Source organism: Populus nigra, chromosome 1 (assembly GCF_951802175.1).
Source record: "Populus nigra chromosome 1, ddPopNigr1.1, whole genome shotgun sequence".
Classification (NCBI taxonomy): Eukaryota; Viridiplantae; Streptophyta; class Magnoliopsida; order Malpighiales; family Salicaceae; genus Populus; species Populus nigra.
The window spans coordinates 37,481,257-37,493,273 of NC_084852.1; the positions used below are offsets into that span (position 1 = coordinate 37,481,257).

The 12,017-nt window shown below is 32.5% G+C and overlaps 1 protein-coding gene across 1 annotated transcript; it reads right to left on the minus strand.

Annotated features, from left to right (window-relative positions):
- Positions 1 to 765: 765 nt before the first annotated feature.
- LOC133674120 (E3 ubiquitin-protein ligase BOI-like) lies at positions 766 to 3,261 on the minus strand. The gene is made up of 4 exons (XM_062095110.1): positions 2,409 to 3,261; positions 2,217 to 2,302; positions 1,712 to 2,085; positions 766 to 1,605 (listed from the first exon to the last, which is right to left on the minus strand). The coding sequence occupies exons 1-4, from the start codon at positions 2,453 to 2,455 to the stop codon at positions 1,060 to 1,062; spliced, it is 1,053 nt and encodes a 350-aa protein (XP_061951094.1). The 5' UTR covers positions 2,456 to 3,261; the 3' UTR covers positions 766 to 1,059.
- Between the last annotated feature and the right edge of the window lie 8,756 nt (positions 3,262 to 12,017).

The window sequence follows — 12,017 nt, forward strand, 5'->3', positions numbered from 1 at the left end:
ATGTTGTTTATAACTTGGTACTGATATTTTAAGGGAAACTCTATTGAAATTGCATTAGAATATAAAAATATAATTTCACCCATTTTTTTATTAAAAAATATTTTCATAAATCATAGATGATAATCTCTCTCAACCCTAAAAACAAAGAAGTTCTGTTTTGTAAGAATGACAAATTATGACAGCTACAGGACATAAAAACTAGCTACTTTCCACCCAACTCCAGGTTTCTGATTTTGTTCAAGCATAGCTTATGATAAAATAAAAGAGTTCAAACTTCAAAGGGCTTAAGCTTTCATAAGTTTAAACATTAGATCCAACACATGATGCATTCCATAACAGTGCTTAAGTTATTATATATATAAAAAATTATATAGCAGAAAAATAAAACCAAACCATTACGGGGACAGGAAAATTCAGAGTTCTGTCCTTTCAAATTTCTCTCTTTGGAGTCCTTTTTAATAGCAGATAATAATCTGGTGCTATTTTAATTTGTTTTAAAAAACCGTCATAGCAATCTGGGAATGACTTTGATGAAATTATCTAAACTTTATTCTCGGTATAATATTTTCTTTGACATTTTGATTTAATTATTTTTTTGATTTTTTAAGTTATAAATTATTATTTTTTATGTTTTTAGATTGTTTTGATGTATTGATTTTAAAAATAAAAAATATATTTTAAAAAACAACCTCTCAAAACAAATACTAAACTAGCAAGTGTCACCAATAAAATCACCACCGTTACAGTTCTATCGAAAGAGAGAAATGCAGCTAATATAAGCTTGGCTTATACTTAATAAAAGAATTAATATATGGTTTGAATTGCCTTCAGGTGATTCACTCCCAGGCGGGGCGGGGCAACCAAAAAGGATAACCTGGGTTATTTTAATATACCCAAAAAAACACACACAAAAAAAGAGAAATAAATTGTAATTTATTATATTCAGTGAGCATTACTTTTCCTCCTGTTTGTTTTTTTTCTTCTCTCTTTACCGTTGGCCCACACGTGGTCTGGGCCTTTATCATGGGCCTGAATAATCTGCTTTGGGCTTTGTCCTCGTTAGCACAGAAATACCTCAACACTGGAATTTCTAACATGGAGGCAAAGTGGGCAGGCTTGGACCATTTGGTCACATTCTGTACAGACACAAAGATGCCGACACGGCAGAAGCACAACCGAAGCCATCCGTTTCCGACACGATTTGCAGCTTGGTCGGCCTGGAACGACGGTGACCCGGTCAGGATCAACATAAGCCGACTCAGCATCCTCAGCCTGGCCCTGGCCTTCAACTCCCCCCGAACATCCTGTTCCACCATCCCCTCTCCTGCTATCCTGCACCACTCCCCCGTTCATTATAGCCTGCTGCAGTTGGGCCTGCAGGGAGGTTGCTGTTACCTCCTGGGTCCTTGCCTTTGCCTGCCAAACTTGTGCCTCAATGCTGAGTTGCGACGCACGTGCTTCTAACTCGGCGTTTTTGCGCGTGGCCCTCTGGACTTCCGCTTCCCTTTCCCTTAATCGTCTGGCTATTGATTCCTCCGCTGCGCCTAATAGCGCACGGTAGTGCTGCTGTCTTTTCTCTGCTAATGAGCGCCTCAGCTGCTCCCCCTGAATAAAAATGGAATCTTCATTCATTTGTTTACAACCATAAGAAAAACTACAAAAAAAAAACAAAACAGAGATCAGCACAATTGAGAAGGGAGAATTTTGGCACCTGGGCTTGAAGGAATTGATCAATCTCATCTCGTTGCCGTTTAATTTGGGTGGAGAAATCTTCTGATATTGATAACAAAGCAGAGGATTGACATGTACTAGTGCCAAAATTCTGCTGTTGGTAATGGTGATTCTGTTGTTGTTGGTGGTGTTGGTCACCAAAAGATAAACGAAGGCCAGTAGACACGACATTTGGATTTGGTTGAGGATGATAACTTCGATGATTGTGGAGTTGAGATAGGTCTATTAACTGAGTTGTTGACAGAGGCTGAGGCTGAGGCTGAGTTTGAGGTTGCATACATAATTTATTGATTGTTGTCGTTGTAGTAGTAGCTGTTGGCGCTGTTCTTCCTCTCTTGCGTGGATTATTGCCACCTGCTTCAAATTTAATGTTATCAGATTTTATAAATATATATATCTTGCATGGATTTCCAATCAATGTTGGTATCCAAAATTAAGAATCTCATTATAATCAAAGCTTTGGTTAAGGGGACTTGGCTAATTACCTCCATTGTTGAGTAACATATGGGATTGATCAAGATATCCTCCAGGCTGTGGTTGCAATGAATAATCGTGACCGTCTTGACCGTTTCTTTATACAAAAAGGAAATGAAAGAGGGGGAGGTCAATTAGAGGAAAACTTGAAATGCAGAGAGCAGAGAGAAAGAAATTAAGGATCTTTAAAGAACCCAAAATACCTGTTTAGAAGGAGGGCATTAGAAGGATATTGAGCTTGGACAGCCATTATAGATTATCAATAGATAACAACTAGATATGTAAAGGTTGAGACTTGAGAGGTAGGGGGAAGAGATGAATAAGTTGTATATCTATAAATATGTATGTCAGAGTTGGTGAATATGTATAGAAGGCAAAGAAAGGTGGGATAGAGAGAGAAAGCAAGAGAGAGAGCGAGAGAGAGGTATGGAGCAAATGTGATGAACAATAAACGCTAGCACATAAGAAGCATGAAAAGATGCCCTCGAGCCAAGGCGGACTCTTCAATGAGAGGAAAAGGATTGAGACATGAAATCGTACTAGTCCAACAACAAATAGTTCCCGGTATTTTTTAGAGAGAGGAAAGAATCAAGAAAAGGAAATTAATAAAAAAAAACAGAAAGAGAGAGAGAATCAATGAAATGAATCAAGAAATATAATGATGTCTACTATGAAGAGGAAGAGGCCTCCACCACAACCAAAACTAGAAACCATCACACACTAGCTAGCTAGCAGTAATCTCCATCACCACCCATATATGTTCTCATCATCTTTTTCTTGGTTTTGCTTTGCTTTCTTTGCCTTGCTCGCTAGCTTTGTTTTTCTTCTTGTGTTTTATATCCTTTCTTTCCCTTGTCTCTCTCTCTTTCGATGTAAGGTAAGAAGATGGGGAGGGAGAGAGAGAGAGAGATGCGATTGAAACGAATCAGTCCAAGAGAAAGACACCTTATTCTGCTCGCTCTTTCTTTGTTTTGTTGGCTTTGCCTTTGCTTTCTCTCCTCTTCTTCGCGTGAGTTGGCTTTTCTTCAAGCGGAGTCTCGTGTTTGCTATCGCCAACACCGATGCTATTAATTTATATGCACTCCTTATAGACATTTAAACATTTTATTTTCATTTTTGCTTTATTCTTTTTTTTTTAAGAAAAAAAACCAACCTTGATAACAGTAACGTTGTCTTTTTACCATTGCTGTTGGTTTTTTTTTTCCTAGAAAGAAAATAATAAATGTGTAGAGATGTTGAGAAAATCAATGGTGTTGGATAAAGGGGGTAACGTGTAGGTTGTTTTTGTATTATTCATTTTATTTATGGCCCCATGCTCTTCTCGCCAGCTTTTCCCCACAACTACGTTTTATCTTATTTTCCCTCTCATTCTATAAAATAAAAAAAACAATAATATATCCTTATTTTTTATTTAATTTTCTTTTTTTAGTTTTTATATATATATAAGGTACTAAGGTAGGAATTGATGGTTAATGGCTTTTGAATCAATGGGCAATCTTAGTTTTTTTCCTTGATTTGAAAGGAAACTCTCACGTACCCAAAAAAAAAAGAGAGCGTCTTGTAATTTTTTTAAAAATTCTTCTTCTTTGGTTAACTTAGCCCCGAGTTTGATTTTAGTACCAAATTAAGTGGTCTATATTCAAGCATTTGCTTTGAAATGGAACGCCCTCTTTTAATATTTGTTCTCCTTGCTGCCTTGTCGATCCCGTCATGATCAATGTATGTCTTATCGTCTTTACATGGATATCACACATGAAAAAACTAGAGTAACCATATACAAACGTATCGCCATGGATGTGTTGCTTGGATTGTGGATGTGAAGATTATATTTCTGTGTTGTATATTATCCAAAACCCCAGCATCTAACCATGCATTTCGAGGCACCATGAATGGTTCTAAATAATTAAGAGAACGATCATTCATCTCAAAAGAAGTAAAAATAAAGAATTTGATCTGTTTTTCATATGTAATTTAACTAAAACCTTGTTCTTAACATTCAGACTTCCAAAGCTATCAAAGAGAAAAAAGAAAAAAAAAAGGGTTTGTTTTTCTTGTTTTCATACTTATCTTAGAAAATAAAGTAAAGATCACAATTACCTCCAACCTAAGAGTTTGGTGATTGAGCAGGATTTCTGATCCTGTGATTATTTCAAATAATTAACCAACCAATATATGTAGCCTTGCTCCTTTCCTTCTTTTCTAGGGTAGCGTATTGAATCCTTGATTTGAGGACGCAATTGAGGAGAGGAGATCATTTTCAAAATGTGAACAGATCATGACACGATATAAATCTTCATATGATTAATTTGCCGCTTCTAGAATTAATAATTGAAAAGATAAGGGGAAAAAAAAGACCACAACAGTTTTTTTCTTACAAACATAAAGCTTTCATTTTGCCTGTTTTTGTTTCTTTTTTTGAACAATTACAAATAGTATAAATTAATCTATAGCCAAATCAAACTTTCAAAACTAGATTATTGCCAGGAACCATTGATGGATCATTAAATTAGTTAAAATGTTCCAATCTTTCCTTCATTTTTTTTAGCTCGAGGGTCTTTACTTGTGATCGATGAGGTTGCTAAATACTTCATAAAGATTTTGCCCTCCCCAAAACTGCTTCCCGAGACTGTGATATATATTAGGCTAGAAGGCGCGCGTAGAAGGTTAGAATTGGGTACTTGGAATACCTATAAAATAAGTACTTATGAAGAAAAGGAGTTTTTGAAAGTTTTGTGTTGCTGTGTGCGTTTCTAGAGCAAAGCTTAAAAATGAGGAAGAGAAGTTTCCTCTCTTGGAGAATATTTATTACCTTGGCGTTCAAGGGCTATACAGGGGTTCGAGGCTAATTAAATAAACTTGAATCTATGTGATTTTGTCCATTTTGGAGGTAAGATAATGATATTGAGTGATATTTTATCATTTATAATTTTGGATTAATTAAAAATAAAAAGACTTAGAGTTGTCTCAATGAACCTTGTAGATGCTCGGATCCAATTTACCAGATTTTGTAAAATAAAAACCTAAATTTCTCTATAAGCAATTTGCCACTCCATCTCTAATCTATTTGTAGGGATGTATTAATCGATTATCTTAACAGCTTATTCTAAAATCACATATTAATTAACACAACACATAACATATGGATAAAAACTATAGTTCTCAGGTTCTAAAATTACAATCCTAAATTGTAGAGAAATAGATGAAAAAAATATGATATTTTTTTGAAAGGTCTAAAATTTAATAATTTGATGAAAAAACACACGAAATATTTATAGTGAGAATTAACCTAATAAAAAATCCAAAGCTAAATTAAAAAATTAATTAGAGAAATAATTAATTAAAATAGAGTCTCTAGACCTGATTTAAAGTCCTTGCAAACCTTGACTAATTACAACAAATTGATCTCTTATTTATAAAACTGAACATGTAGAACTGATTAACCAAATTTGAGCCTCTATCTAACAATCATATTTAAAGTTAGAGCTATTTTTGCTAGACTATGTATTTGACTTGTCTTTTTTTTTTCTTTCTATTTAGTCCATACATAGACATATATATGTGTGACACGTTCCACCTGATAGATACTTGTATGTTTTGCTCTCCTTGGAACAAATCAACAAAACTCTTATTCCCCCAGTACTACTGTCACGGGGCGTGTAAAATAAAATGAAATGCAAGAAAGCAAGTGCCAACTGAAAAAGAGCATCCATGATTTTTATTTCTCCCAATGACAAGAGAGAAAAATATAGGAGGGGGGATCGAACAGATTATTAAGTGAGCAACACGAGAAAAGTCGACTTTGTATCGGTGATCTTCCTCAGAACCATGAAGGATTTAAGATTTTAATCAATGGAGGTGATAGAGAAAGAGAGAAGCCACCAAAAAAGAGAAAAGGAGAGGAAATGTGAGAGAGAGTGCTTAGAATGGCATCATGCAGTTTGTCTTTGAATTTGGTCCCATCCCATCTCATGCAAGGGCCAGCTTTATTACCTCTCCATCTCCTATAATCAATCGATTATCTCTCGTTTCCTAGCTAGTAATACTTTCCACCATGGCAATTTATATTTGTGTGTATGAAAACTCTCCACCACCCAATTCCAGACCCGTTGTTTTTTCCTCCTCATCAACTCACTATTTCCATTGCATTCTTACAAGCTATCATGCATAATAAAGTTCAAACACAAGAAATATTTCTTACATGGGAACCAAAACAAGATCGTCAACCAGAAGAAAGTTTTAATTTATAGAATGGATCGACCAGTAAGCCTTAGCTTTGGTACAGCTAATTAATTAGTCCTACATAACTTAGCATATAGTCCAAACATGTTCACACAATTTGGAGAAATCGAGTCTATACAACAAAAAAAATAAAAAAATCAACCCAGTTAACGATCCAGTGCTAGAATTCTGAGCTACTAATTATATATAACATGCTCTTTGAATTCTCTTTTGGTTTTGTTCCCTTGAATCTAAAGAACTTCTCTGCTTGGGGCTCAGGCATGAATTCCCATCTTCATTTCCTATTGGCCGGCCAGATGCTTTGTTCTTAAAACTATACTATGATTTTTGTTTTATTTCAGTAGTTAAACAAATACTTTTTTTTCCTTCCTTTCCTGGAGGCTGACCAAGAAAATCAGGGCTCAGATTCACCTCTATGTATTGAATTGAAAAAGGGTGTAACGTAATAACCATTAATATTATATTCAAATAATTAAATAAAACATGTCTTTAACGCCGTCGAAGTTCAAATAAGAGAAATTACTGTAACATGATAATCCCCTTTTTCCTAATAGTTAGCAATTAGATAATAATCTTGAACTCAACCAATTAGTTCTTGAAGAAATTAACTTATTAAGTTTGAAGAATTTCAAGTAATTAATCATAGGGCTGTTAATTTTTTTTTAATATATATATATAGGAATGTAGTTAATATTTAACTTGTCCTGTGATATTTTTTGGGAAATATTTATATAGACGCTATTTTGAGCAATCATCATTTTCAAGATTGTTTAAACAGTGCCCCACAATATATAATGATCCTCATTTGCATTATCTTTTTCCTCTAGTTATTTTGGCCAAACTGTATTTTGGAAAGCACTTCAAGTTGGAAAAAAGGGAAAGAAAATCACTTATGACACTGGATGTTATTATGTGATTTTTGCCTTAAATATTTTTATTACAATATTTCTATAATTTTTAAGACTTTTTTAGGTTTATTTAACTAGACAAGTGATTTATTAAATAGAAAATTATAATAATTATAGGATTTTATTTTTATTTTGTTTTGTTTTCTCATTCTATATATATTTATTGTTTTCTAGTTTTTCTATTTAAAGGGTTATAATAGTCTTTTGATAGAAGACTTTAATGAATAAAAACTGAGTATTTTTTGCGTTTCTAATTTATAGTTATTATATTTAAAGGTTTTGACTTTTATAAACACTATTATTTTTCACTTATCCTACGTTAATTAGTGTTAAAGGAGGTTGATCCATTGGATGAACAGATGCATTGACAATATCATCCTACCCCATAATGTAGATCACTGAGTCATGGTCATCTGAGGCATTGTGAGGCAAGAGGTAGCATATAAAATCATGTATGAGATATTTGATCGGTTGAAGAGTTTAATAACAGACACAACATAATGACATGATCAACTAACTATTAAGGGAAGGCACAAACAAGCATCGTGACGAGAAGAGAGACATGTCCAGAGACTTGTCTCAGGGCAGACCAAATTAACCTTATATTTGTTCCCACAATCCTGGTAAAAACCTATTTATTTGAAGGAATTTGACTAAAATGAGATTTACAAAGACTACAGTGAGAATCTGATGCAAGATGTGTGTTATGCGATTTTTTTCTTAGATATTTTTTTATTTTAATATTTCTATAATTGTTAAGATCTTGTAAGATCTTTTAGCTTCATTTAATTATATAAACGACTTATTAAAAAATTAGTGATATATAATTGTAGGAATCTATTTCTATTCTATTTAATTTTTATATAATAATATTATTATGATTTGTTTTTTAATTTTTTCATTTAAAGGGTTATAATATAGTCTTTGATAGAAGACTTTGATGAATTAAAATGAAATATTTAAAATGTTTCTTTATAATTAGTGTTTAAATATTTTGACTTATAATAAATGTTAATGTTATTTTTTATTATGCACTACTTTAACTTGACTTTTCATGAAATTATACATTATTTTTTTCAATCTCATGTAATAAAAGGTAGTTCTACCTTGAAAGAGAAAGGGCGAATGGTGTTAGTGCCAACAACCTAGAGCTAGCTAGCTAGCTTGTCTCAGATATAAGACCATGTACAAGAAATAAATTATGTTACTTTCATGGACATAACGTGAACTAACTAGTAGTATTGTAGCACATTGAAGTTTATATTGGGTTTGTGGGCGTTGTTAGTGTGCCATTGCCTAGATCAGTAAAAGCCTCCATAGCTATTATATACTGTATATTAAAGAAAACAGTTCGTTCAATGGTCAATATCTCAAAACCACTCCAGTAATTTTCAAAAAAGAAGATGTTACCGCGTCAGTCTATATATATATATATATATATATATATCGTCGATTTTCACCTCTGGCCAGAAAAGAGAAGAAGACAATTTAAACCCCAACAAGAATAGTTACATGGTAGGTCAAATCAAGGAATCACATTACATTTCCAAAGACAAAGGACTTTTCTGAAAGTAATGAAAATATGTAAATAATGAACAAAAGTTATGAAGCAAGAGAAAAGATGGGAAGGGTGGGAAGACATTTTATTTATGAAATTGTCAGTAGAAGATGCATGGTGGGTCGTATTGTGTGGTGCCATCGTTTACGAGCCTTCGTAAGAATACCAGTACTCTGTGGCATCTGTTTCTCAGATGTGATAATGGCAGTACAAGAGAGGCAGCAAAGATAAAAAGGAACTCAGAGCTGAGGTAATTAGAATCAACATCACAGTGTGGGGTGATAGATTGGTGCTGGTGGTGAGTGGGTCTCTCTTTGTTTTTGCCGCAAGAATCAAAGCTCTCACTGCAAATCCAACCTCCCTCTCCATATTATTGTGTGGTCACACTTTTGCAGGTATCTTCAGGGCCCATGTCATAGGGTTTTGGCTGCTGTCTACATTTTCTTTTGCGTGTAACTGTGTGGAGGCATGAATAGTCAGGTGACCACTCGATGTTGAATTTACAATGGTTTGATGCAAATCTATTCACTTCTAAAATCTCGTGAATATATGCACACCTTCTTTCTTTTTTCTAACCTTTTGATCTTGGAATTTCAAAAGTGGGGAAATAATTAAAGATTAAAAAGATGGTAAAGGTTGATCAATTCCTTAGCTAGGACCTAGAATATTTAGGTATGAGAATCTAGTAGGTATTAATACTAGTAACTCTATACACACAAAAATATTGAAAGAAACTTAATTTCTATCTTCTTCTTCTTCTCTTTACAGCTAGATACAACAATTCAGGTGGTTTTAATGTGACTTTAATATTGTAGTGGATAATATTTTACATGAGAATACATAAAAAATTATTTAAAAATACCAAAAAATAATCAATTTAATCCTTTTTAAAATTAAACATTTTTTTTTAAATACACCCAAAAATAAAAGTAAGTTAATTACTGCAATTTTTAAACACTCACTTGGATTTGATCCCATGATTCAAATGATTGATGCAATTACTATAAATGCAAAGTGAACCAAAGAAAAAAAAAAGAAGGAAAAATAACAAAACTAGCTAGAGATCTCCTCCGTCGCAGCTTGATCAAAACCTCCAAAATGCATCACACTCTTTCGTATTATCTAGAGCAAAATAAAAACAGCACTAAAATTTACACCATAATGAAAAAAGAGGCACTTTGGTTAAGAACAAACGTTATAAATACTCAAAATCAGTGGTCCCCTAATCACAACAAGAAGTTTGTAGTGTACCTATCACATCAGCATAACTGTATTAATTATAAAGTTCTCAATTTCCCATGTAGACAGACATGGTGTATAGCCAAATACCGATACCGGCAGCAAGGCGGCCACCCTCTTTGGTTGTGCCTCCGGCAGCATCCCCTTAATTGAGGGTGCATGGACATTGGGACCAGTTTTGAGGAATAATATTAATGACCTTCTCACTAGTGCTAGAAAAACAAATTGAGGATGGATTTATAATATTTACACTGTCTTATTTCTGAATTTGAATAATAAAATTATTAAATTTGAATTCAAACTCAATCAACGTCAATATTTTATTTATGCAACCATTTAGGAATTCACGACTACTACTAGTCCTTGGGGTAACAATTGAAAAATGGAAGAAAATACTTTTACCATGCGCGCTGTGAGATTTCCTTCCCGTGGTTTTGTTTGGGGACGCAAAAGAATAAAATTTGAACTTCTTTATTAAATCTTAAAATTATTTTATAATTTAATACAACCCAGGTATTAAAAAAAAAAAACCCTAAAAGATGTTATCATGTGTGCCGTGGCATATGAGAAAAAATATTATGAATTGTACTGGTGTTTTCCTATTTTTAATCCTTTAATTATTTTTTTATTCTCACTATATTTTTTTCAATTTCTATATTATCTCGATGAAGAATTGAACATCATGATTCATTTCAAATTTTTTCTATAAAATTATTTTAGTATTAAAATTTTTTATGAAATTGGGTTGATGGTCAATTTAATTTGCAAGAACGAATGTGTTCTTATTATTTGTGAAAAAATAAAATTCATGAGACTAAAATTGATATTGAGACAAAAAAAAAATTAGGCTTTTAAATTTTTTTTCCATGAAGCGCTTTTTTAACAATTTTTACCTCAAGAATTTTGCAAATTTTGTTTTTGGTCCTTTTAGTTTGATATATTAGCATTTTTTATCCAAAATCTCATTTTATATACAACTTACTTTGAAAAACAACAAAGAAGAGAAAAGTGGTTGATTGTTTATATTTTGACAAATAAAAAGCACCATCCTAGTACAATTATTTCTTTGAATGAGAGAAGTTCTATTTATGTATTTTGACCCTTAATATTGCTAGAATAAATAGATCATGGATAAATTAGTTGTTAGTAATTAAATAAATTTTTAAAGCATTTCTTATGGTATGAGATTAAATATCTTAATCTGTATTTATATTTAAGTTCTTCAACTTGATCTTTAATTGATGTTGATAGTGTTTTTTTTAATATTTATTATTATATATAATTCTCAATTTATATGAATTCATCAAGTTTTCTGTTGATAGTTAAGAATAAAAAAAATATAAGTAGAAAAAATAAATTTCTTCTGCAACGGGTCAACTTGACCCTAGCTAGTTTACACTAAAATAAACTATGAAATTTATCTTTTAATTTAAAAATTAAGTGAGATGTTATATTGTCTTAGTATATATCAGACGAAAACTGTGAGAAGGGGAAAGTTTCTCTTAATTTTAGAGTTACACCCTTAATTATTTTTATTAATTCTATATTTGTTTAATTACCTGGGTGTGTAATTTACCCAAGTTTTCTTTTCTAACTCGAGGTTTCATTTTTCTTTCATTTTTCAATCCCATAAATTATTTATTAATTAATTATAAAGAAAGAGGAGAGAATGAAAGAATTAAAGATTCGCTACATCTTGTTAATTAAATCGAGAATTAAACAGTACTAATATAGAATTCATCAATGACGCAATAGAAAGACTCAACTAAATTACGGGCACGCATGAATTAGGATTCCCTACGTTGGGGGGCGTCCCATGAATTTTCATAAAGTTAAATTTGACCCCTATATGTATTTTGGATTCTTTC